Consider the following 10881-nt stretch of genomic DNA (forward strand, 5'->3'; position numbering starts at 1 on the left):
CTGCATTGGCCTAAGTGGCACTTTAAACAACTGAGCTATCAGGCAAGTCCCCTAGAAGATATGAATGATAAACCACATTTAAAAAAAAAAAAAAAAAAAAAGGATAATAAAACCTAGGAACAGGGGGCCGGGGAAATGGTTCAGTGGAATAAGTGCTTCCCTAGCAAGCGCAAGGGCCTGAATTCAATCCCTGGTTCTTCCAAAGAAAAGAAAAAAAAAAAGAAAGAAAACCTAGGAACAAATTAGAAGAACTAGTCCCGGGATGGAAGGGTTATCTTTGCAGCAACAACATAAAAATTGAAAATGAAAATACTTTGTGGTGGGGAAAAATAAATAGAGAAAAACAGCAAAGGAAGCTGTAGTTATTTGGAGAAACTACTGGGCTGAGAATATAGCTCAGTAGTAGGTGCTTGTCTTAGCATGCTCAAGGCCCTGTGTCTGTTACCTCATTCAAGCTCACTGAATGAGGTAAATGGCTGGAAGTAGCATTTAAGGAAAAAAGGTAAAAATTTAGAATATATCCTAAGGAAAATGGAAGAAGAAGCAGACCAGAAATCACAAGGATATTTGGGTACTACTGGGAACCCAGATGATGTTAGAAATTAAGAGGAGGCATCAATTCATAAAGCTATGAGTATCTCTATCAGTGCTCCACATCCAAGATGTAAAAATGGAGAAAGTAAATGGCTGGACTTACAAAGGCTAAGATTTACAGGACAAATAAAGTAGTAAATGAGAGGAAAAGGTTAAAAGTGTGTTAAGAAGGAAGAAAGGCAAGAAGAAATTTAGTATCAAGAAGATGAGCTGGGGATGTAGAGTGCCTGCTTAGCATGCACAAAGTCTTGGGTTTAAACCCTTATATGAGAGTGAGAATGAGAGCAAGAGTGAGAGCGAGAGCAAGAAAGAGAGGAAGGGAGGAAAGAAGGAAGAAAGAAAAAAAAAAGTTGTTAAGTCTCACTGATTTCTACTTCTATAGTTATTTTGGTCCTCCATGTTCTATTCCTAGTTCTACAAAAGGTTCATTACATCTCTACTTGACTTTTTTTTTTTTCTACTTGACTTTTGATGTAACTTCCTAAAAGGACTCTCAGGCTTTAGACTTCCTTCCATTCAATTCATTCTACCATAGCAATTTTTTTTCTCCTGGTGCTGGAGAACAGACACAGGGCCTGGAGCATGTTAAGACAAGCACCCACCACTGAGCTATATCCTCAGCCCAGTAGTTTCTCCAAATGACTACCACAGTCACATTTGCTTCAGAAGTTGGCCATCATTTATCAAAGCTCCAACTCTCTCTATGGAGATCAAGATCTTTATTTACTATAGTCCTTCACACATTCTATTAACAAATCAAGCTGAATCCCTCAACATTTGTCAAAGAGACCTATACTATTTTATTTGCAGACAGAGGCTTGAGAAGTTCTCTCTCATCTAGAATTTTATTGCTCATATCCACAAGCAAAATTATCCAAAACAGCTAATTTAATCCTGACAAAAACAATTAAATCCCTTAATTCTCTCCTCTTAACACCTGGAATACTTACCATATTACATCTTATTATCATTATGTATCTCAAGTTCCCAATTAACCAGCAAAGTACAATATGTTACTTTATCTTTACATTTTTAGTTTCTTGAAAAGAGACTTAAAAAAAGAAAATCTAGCAGTCAAGTGTTAGGGTATTGCCTATGGTTCCAGCTATAGAGGCAGCAAGAGGATCACAAAGTTGTGGCAACATGACAAGACCATATTCTAAAACCAACCAACCAACCAACCTCTACTATAAAAGAAAAACCTACATGCATGATCTACAAAACCATACTATTCTGGACCCTTCAGAACAGAGATTCTTATAAGACCAATAAACCAATTCACCTCAGATCTGTAAACTTACTAAAAATGTTGTGTATGTATATATATTTCTTTTTTTTTAAATTTAATTTTATTTATTTAATTTTTATTTGTGTGTGTGTGTGTGTGTGTGTGTGTGTGTGTGTGTGGCCAGCTCAGTCCACCAGGGGGCGGGGCTGGCTGGCATGTGGCGCTGGGGGATTGAACCATGGTCCCTGTGCTTTGCTAAGCTTGTTCTAAGTAGGTGCTTCAGACCACTGAGCCATCTCATCAGCCCTGTACATATATTTCAAAACAATTCTGCTTTAAGAAACTGGGGAGCGGGGGCCGGGGAGATGGCTCAGTAGGATAAGCGCTTGACCGGCAAACACAAGGATCTGAGTTCAATCCCCGGTTCCGAAAAAAATAAAAAATAAAAAAAAACAAAAACTGGGGAGTGCTTTTATGTGTACTTTAAAAATTAATTTTCACCTCTTAGAGATATATTTTGAAAAAAAAAGATATATTTTGAAATATAGATACAAAAATACTAGTTGAAATGTGTTTCAAAATAATTTGGGCACAGGGAAAAGAACAGTAGATAGGTATATAAATGACACAAGATTGGCCAATAATCATGATATAAGTAATTGCTGAAGATGAGTAATGAGTATATAAGAATGCACATTATTCATGTATATTCATAGTTTTCCAGTTTAAGATTATTTTTAAGCTAGGTAATGCTGGCTGAGGTAAAAGAGAATTACCACAAATTTGAGGCTAGATTGGGCCACACAGTGAGTTTTGCAAGGTGCTATCTCAAAAATAATTAGATTAAATTTTTTAAAAAATAAATTTAACAGGGTTCTTAGTTAAAGAAACTATCTGCTTTCATCTAAGTTTAAACCATTCTCTTAGAATGATTAAGCCTAAACCCTGGCTTAGGTTTGTAGTTTTCCAGGGACTAAAGTTAGCTTTTTGAAAGTGTAACAAAAGGAATGTCACTTGCTGATTTTCACCAAGAAAAATAAGAATCAAGATACAAGGGCTAGCCAGATAGTGCAGTGGATTAAAGTGCCTGCTTAGGCAGACACAGGGCTCCAAGGTTCCATCCCTGGCCTGCCATGCCGGCCCAGGCCGGGCACGCTGACACATGGATTGAGACTGCACGTGGTGGCACGTGCCTGTAATCCCAGTTCTTTGGGGGGCTGAACACAGGTGGATCACTACAAGTCTGATCTATGTAGTAAGACCCTGTATACCTTGTAGATCCTTCACTAAATACCCCCCCAAAAAAAACCCAAAACATAGTTACATTATCTAAAAATATGTCATATATTGAAATGTCAAATATGTAAGGAGTTTGACAAAAATTTCAGGACTGCTTAAAATTGATTAGAATTCCATTTGTACATAATATTGAAATATGATCTTTACTTTTTTTAATTTGGAGAAGACTCATAGATAACGCAAATAGTCAAAAAGTTTAAATACTTCAACATATACTTTATTTTTTGGTACCAGGAATCAAACTCAGGACCTTGTACTTGCCAGGCAGGAGCTGTGCTACTGAGCCATATTCCCTAGCTTTCTGTATGTATTTTACAAGAGATGAGATAAGATGACTGAGCTCAGTGGCCAGGGTTCAATCCCCTGTGTGCTGTGCCAGTCCTGCCCACAGGACAAGCTGAGAAGGCAATAGAGAATGGGCGTGGTGATGCGCGCCTGTAATCCCAGCACCCGGGAGGCTGAAAACAGGAGAATCACTATGAGTCCATTCTACGTAGTAAGACCCCGTAGACTCTGTCCTAAATACATTACGATAAAATAAAGACTAAAACAACAAACAGAATTTGAATGAGGGAAGGCCAATATAAGCTTACTATCTTCCATCTTCACTTAACTTACAGAGCCACAGAAACCAGATTAAACATTTTCATTTCTTAAAATGAAGTGGACTGCATAGTTACTGAGTTCACTGATAAGGTCAAAAACTCTTTGATACAAGCTATACAGTTATATGTAGAAGATGGGCAAGGCAATGATTCTGAGAATCTCCAGAAGATTTTTATTTGTGTGTGTGTGTGTGGCCAGCTCAGCCCACCAGGGGGTGGGGCTGGCTGGCATGTGGTGCTGGGGGATTGAACCGCGGTCCCTGTGCTTTACTAAGCTTGTTCTAAGTAGGTGCTTTAGACCACTGAGCCATCTCACCAGCCCCTCCAGCAGATTTTTGAATCTAGCAGTTAATTGGAAAGATTCTCACCCTCACTAACTATATATACTGATACCTGTGAACTGAGCAACTGCACTGAAGATGGCAATTTGTAATAGTAGGTTCATGCTTGGAGTACCTGTCACTCTGGTCTTCTGAATACGGGCTGCTTGTCATGACATGCCAGTTACTGCTGTGCTGTCTCTAGGGTAGATGATTATTCAAAAAGAAGAGGGTGGTGAATGAAGGCAGGAGACAGGAAAAAGGATGTTGTGGGACTACCCTGCTTCAAGGTTGTACATGGATAGATTTTTGGACTTAAGTGTAACATAAGAAGTATATAATTCTTTATGCCTATTTTTAAAATATATTCTAATTTTTAAATGTTTTTTCATCATATTCTATAGGGACTTAAAGTTCAACATATAAATACTTGATGAAATATACCTGCTCCATGTTATGCCTAAAATGTTTGATATTCAGACAAATAGTGAAGTTAAGCTTAACAGCCTAGATTGTAATAACAATAAACTTCTCTTTGGGACTGTTAACAACCTAAGTCTGCAGACCAAAATTAGAGAAAAAGGAGGGCCACATGGAAAGCCAACATTTTGGCCCTATCCTTCCAAGGTCAATTAAGACTCAGGACATATGGGAACTTGTACTGTAATGTCACATAAGTTGGTAGTGTCCCAAATTTTCTGATCAAGATTATGGGGCCAAAGAGGAAAGTGATTGATGATGTAGAGTGTGCCTAAGGAGAGTCACATGGAGAGAAAACATTCTCTCAGGCTTTCACAGAGAACACACTGGCCAAGCAATGGCCGTGACTCATCCACATGGCTGACACTGACAAAGGATATACAATCTGAGGTACAGGATCTCAGGATAAATCCTGAGGGGATTTCACTGACCTTATCAGACCCAAAAGCTACAACTCTTGTTGCATAGGTCTTGCTTTATCTTGGTCTTAACCATCCAGCAGAAAAGTATAAAAACAACGTATAAGAAGTAAAGTCATGCTGTTACGTTGAGCTGTAGGGGACTCAGGTCAACAATTTCTGACATTGCCAGTGAAGCGGAAGACCCAATACTATTATGGACTACTGGACTCTGTTAACACACCTATAATATTCAAATAACGGAACTAAAAAAAAAAAAAGGCGATTCAGATGAATGTCCATTTTGTATCTGTGTATTCAAAATGGTTAGAATAGATATATAGTTACATTCTCTTAATGAATAGAGGGATTTGTTGTAATAGTGTTTGTAAATAGTGTCTAGGATATCATGTCTGCATCTTGTACAGCAATTAACCACTAGGAAGAATGTATTCAATGTGTTAATTATTGAAACTGTCCTATCAATTTGGTTTGAAACTGTCTCATTGCTATTTGTTTCTCAATAAAATTATGGGAAAAAAATAAATATAGCTAGTGTTGCTAAAAAACAAAAACAAACAAACAAAAAACCTCTTTGATGCCCTGTTTTTGATAAGTATACTGAGAAAAATCAACTCTATTTTTTTCTTCTTAAACACTCATTGTATAAACATTTAAATTAAATACAATGAAATTTTTAGGTTGAGGCCTCAGAAGATCAAATTTGAAACTACAAAATGTCCATTTTCTTCCTACCTTATCTTGTTCTTGGCCTTCTTATACTCATCCCACATTACATTAAAATAGCTGAGTTGCAATCAAGTCTGGAGGCAAGAGAGTGACCAAGATGAATTCTTAAATTCCCTTTAGCCTCATGATGCTATGATTGAACTATTTCTCATACACTAAAGATAGCAGCTTGTTAAGTGTAATGCACCCCTGGCTCCTAAGCCCTTAACTGGTCATCTTCTCAAATGCTAAAGCAGGTAATTCTATCTGCATATTAACTTAACATCAGACCTTCAGAGCAAATGAAGATGACTGAAGGCAAGTATCAATTTTGAATTTTAGAACCAAAAATTGCCTTGGCAGAAGTCACTGTCATACAGAATGGAACATCATATAACATGGAAAAGGTGGGGAAAAAATAGAGGGGGAGGGGGACATAGAACAAAATGCTTTATAATCATATTTGTAATCTCACACTACCATATGTCACATATGAAAACTAAGGCATTGCCTTGTGGAAATATTAACACTAAAGGCTAGGCATGGTGGCACACAACTGTAACTCTAGCACTGAGGGAGCACTGGGAGGCTGAGGCAGATGATCACTGCAGGTTCGAGGCCAGTCTGGACTACATACTGAGTTCAAGGCCAGCCTAGAGTACATAGTGAGACCCTGTCACAAAAAACAAAAACAAACAAAAAATACACTAAAATAAAAAAGGACCGGGGAGATGGCTCAGTGGAATAAGCACTTCCCTAGTAAGCACAAGAGCCTGAGTTCAATCCCTGGTTCCGCAATAAATAAATAAATAAAATTTTTTAAAAAAGAAAATATAGGTCACAAAATCGTAGGAATTCTAGGGAACTAAAAATAAAAGAAACAAAAAATTTTAAATAGCATTTATGTTCTCTTAAAAAGATTATGAAATATGATCTACTAGGCAGTCCCCTAAATTATCCTAAAAGTATCACTACTAAAACTCTGTACAAAGGGCTGGCCAGATAGCTCAGCAGACTAAAGCACCTGCTTAGACTGAGAACAGTGGCTGGGATTCAGTCCCCTGCATGCAGTGCCAGCTCTGCCCCCAGGGCAAGCTGAGCTGGCGATTGAGACTGGGCCTCGTGGCACATGCCTGTAATCCCAGCACTTGGGAGGCTGAAAGCAGAAGAATCACTACGAGTCCGATCTACGTAGTGAGACCCTGTCCTAAATACATTAAAATAAAACTCTATACATATTTTTCATATAGGAGAAGAAATATTAGGTCAGAACCTAGAATGGTCTTTATCATTTTTCTCAGAGCACAGAAATGCTATAAGATGACTTAACATTATGAAAACAAAGGCTATCAAACTCTACTGTGAATATATGTGGCATCCCCAAAACTGGTATTAAAATTTGCAGGATCCATCCCAATGCAAAGCTACCCCTTCAAACAAGATTTAAACTAAACACAAAAAAGAAAACCCAACAGCTGAAGACAACATCAGGTTATTTATAAGACTTCTTTCAGTCTCCCAGACACCATCACACGGGGACTGTAAATAACTAAAATATCTTTGAAGCTCTCATATCCACACCCACATCCACAGACACAAGTAGAACTGTAACCACAGTGAAATCAGGCTTAAGTTTCCTTTAGTAAGTATATGTCTGTGATAGTAAACTATAGTAAATGTAAAGGCAATAACATAATTTTTTATTCTTTTAAAATAAAAAGCATACCTTTTTCTCCAACAAATGGTAAAGACCATGTGAACACATCCATAAAATTGGGCAACCAGTAAGGATGCGGAGAACAATTAAACTGTCGAATATTCATCACATTGTTTTCATACTTTAATACAGCAGCTGCAAGATAAATTGAATGCCAATATAATAGTTTGTCTGTATGCTCCAAACTACAAAATACATAAAAGCAAAAAGGTATTTTTTGTAAGTGGGATAGGTAATTAGAATCTGGGCTGGTAGAGAGAGACAAAATTAATTTTTGTAGTAAGACACACTTTGTTTTTAACAAGCTTTTATGTACAATAATAGATCTTTTTTAATGGAATTTCCAATTATTTCCAAAATGTTTGCTTTATAATCCAATATGAACACACACTTTTACTAAATCCAAAATGGTGAAAATTTAATTTATAAAGGAAGCACAGAATGGAAATGAGAAGTTTTCTAGGTTTTAAATTTCATATAAACTGAGGAATTAAAAAAGGATCTTTGTGGTTTTAAGAAATCTGCTAAGGACAGCTAAGTGGTAATCAATCAAACAAACCAAAACCTCCACTAATTATTTATGGATGTGGATGTATTTGTTTACTATAGAAAATCCGGTGAAACAACTTGAAAGAAATTTTACTTCATTTAGAAAACAATTCAGCTGAAACCCAAAAGATAAGATATAATAATCTAAAGTTAAACCTTCTGGGGGATAGCTCAGTAGAATAAGCGCTTGCCTGGCAAGCGTAAGGTCCTGAGTTCAATCCCCAGTACTAAAAAAAAAGGACTACTTTAAAATAAATAAATAAAGTTAATATATCCATTATAATTTCATATATCTCAGTAATGCTTTTTTTTTTGGTGGAATCAGGGATTGAACTCAGGCCCTTGCACTTGCTAGGGAAGTGCTTATTCTATTGAGCCATCTCCCCGGCCCCTCAGTAATGCTTTAGTATCAATATAATTACATATTTTACATTAGCCTACATAAATTTATTTATTTATTTTAGCCTACATAAATTTATGTTACTGGTTATATTACTTTCAGAAGGGCTGGATTCTAACCTAAGCTGAGGCACATACTTCCTGTGTAATGCGTAGTGAATTATTTAATCTGTTTCTCACTTATAAAATAAAAATGTTCATTGTGTCTACCTCATAAGTTTAAGTTTATTTTTTGGGTTTTTTAAACATATTTAGGACAGGGTCTACAAAGTCTCATTACGTAGATCAGACTTGTAGTGATTCTCCTGTTTTTCAGTCTCCCAAGGGCTGGGTTTACAGGTGCACGTAACCACACCATCTCAATAGCTGTCTCAACGCACCCCAGAGGTGGGGCTGGCACCAATATTAAGCTTGAGATCATAGAAAACCACATAAAAATGTAAAATTGTCATCATTACAGTAAATATGTGGCTATTTTTGTTTCTTCACTTTAATGAAAAGTACTGAAACAAAGATGTTAAATTTCAAGATCTATAATACAGACCCCAAAGAAATCCTGATAAATACTACCATTTACTAACCTAGCCAGTGTATGTTTGTTTACTTTACAAAATTCCCTTGTGAAGTAAAAACATTTGGAATTAGCCTCAGACACTATGGGCTAATAACGGGCTTTCAAACCTTATTTAAGAAAAGATAGAGCCAGGCATGATGGTACACACCTGTGATCCCAGCACTTGGGAGGCTGAGGTGAGATGATCTTTGTAGGTTTGAAACCAGCCTGGGCTACAAAGTGAGCTCAAGACCAGCCTGAATTACATAGAGAGTCGTGAGACCCTGTCTCAAAAAAGCCAGGGGGGAAAAAAAAAGAGTATCTAGAAAATTGTCTTGTAAATGGTAATGACATCACAGACATGCCCATACTATGTAAACATTCAAAACATAACAGTCATGTATAGAATCATAACTACTAAAAGACATTTGATTGTGAAAAAACAGATTTAATGATTTGAATTACATTTTCAAGTATTTTTTTAAAAAAAGTGTTCTGAGTCAACGTGAAAAGGGACAACCAGTAAGGCAGTAATCAGCCGAACATTGAATACTTGTTCCTTTAACAATGACAAGAATAGACACATGAGGAATTAAGAGCACTGGAAGAGATCATATTTTTAAGTGAAATAAAACATATACACATGCTCAAATATTGCATGTTTTTTCTTATATGAGAAATTCAAAGTACATGAGTGACATAAAAGATATATAAAAGAAAATATAGAGATAGCTTTTGCCAAGTGAGAGGACTAAGAGTAGAGGGGTGAAAGTGGAGGGGAAGGGGATGGAAAAAGAATTACAATGTGTTATGTACATGTACCAATTCCCACAAGGGAACCATTATGTACCGTAAACATGTACTAATAAAAAATAAAAACTGAAGCACTGGCAAAAAATTAAATGCAACACTGCATTCTGCACTTGAGAATGGAGTAAAAACTTAGATGTTTCTTTTCAAAAATGTAGCTATATTTGAATTTTAAGTTTTTCTATTCTGTATCAAAGTTGGACGAATGTTTTCAGTTTTGTCATTTCCCATTATTCAAAATACTCAAATTTTGTTCCTCTTTCAAACTTACACCATGACCCATACTTGGCAATGACCTCATTATCTTTCTAAATGTACTTTTAACTTTCTGTTCTTTTTTCTTGGCATGTCTACTTGGGTCTGACTTTGAAGCTATGAAAACGCCAAATGAATTCCAGACATGTTAAGACAGGTCAAGAGGTGACCTCTTTAATTTCCTCTGATGTAAACTATGTAAATTCAATTTCACCTTTCCTTGGCACATATTTAACTAGACCAAGGCTCTTTGTATTATCTGTTAATAAATCTTGTTCAGAATAAAATGAAATTCTACCAATTCTATCAAGTAGATCAAATTTGGAGGGAAGGAAGAAAGAAACACTAGACCAGAAGATTTAAAAACATACTACAAAAAAAAAGAATTTATCTCTGAAAGGAGGTTACACTAGATTAATCAAAGAAAAGTCCAACTACAAATTTTTATAGGGCAGTAATAAAAGCTGAGGGATAAAAGTACATATAAACAACATAATAAACTAAACAAGTAGATGGTGCAAATAAAACTGTCAAAGCAGCAGCAGCTTTATACAAAACATTCTCTTAACTATAAAGGGAAAGGATTAAGAAAAGTCATGTTAAGAAAATAATGTTTGTTTTACTTGATGTACTTTGCCTTTTTACATCAGCTTTTGCATATGACAAGCTGTGGAATGATCATATATGACTTCCTTTCACATTTTGGATTTTTATTTCTTATTTTCTTCTCTCTCTTACAGTTTATAATTTGGATCGTTTTAAACAATATTCCATTTCTATTACATTTTCAAAAAATAAATAAATTAAAATGCGAAGTTGTTTAATAATTTTTTATCAATAACATCTTACCTTTATTATTGTAGACATCTAAGTAATTAGGTGCCGAAAAAATTGTTATTAATGAAGGGAACCCTGTAGTTTGACTTTTTCTGTACATTCTATAGC

General features: G+C 35.9%; 1 protein-coding gene across 1 annotated transcript in view; it reads right to left on the bottom strand.

The window, feature by feature from the left end:
- Ppp3cb (protein phosphatase 3 catalytic subunit beta) overlaps nt 1-10881 on the bottom strand; it is a 55135-nt gene that overhangs the window by 34632 nt on the left and 9622 nt on the right. Inside the window, exons 5-6 of the mRNA XM_023718540.1 lie at nt 10786-10874; nt 7380-7505 (exon numbers count right to left, since the gene is read on the bottom strand). Of these exons, the coding sequence (XP_023574308.1) occupies nt 7380-7505; nt 10786-10874 (215 nt within the window). The remainder of the gene's footprint in view (nt 1-7379; nt 7506-10785; nt 10875-10881) is intronic.

This window comes from Octodon degus, unplaced genomic scaffold, assembly GCF_000260255.1.
Source record: "Octodon degus isolate 3935 unplaced genomic scaffold, OctDeg1.0 scaffold00005, whole genome shotgun sequence".
Classification (NCBI taxonomy): domain Eukaryota; kingdom Metazoa; phylum Chordata; class Mammalia; order Rodentia; family Octodontidae; genus Octodon; species Octodon degus.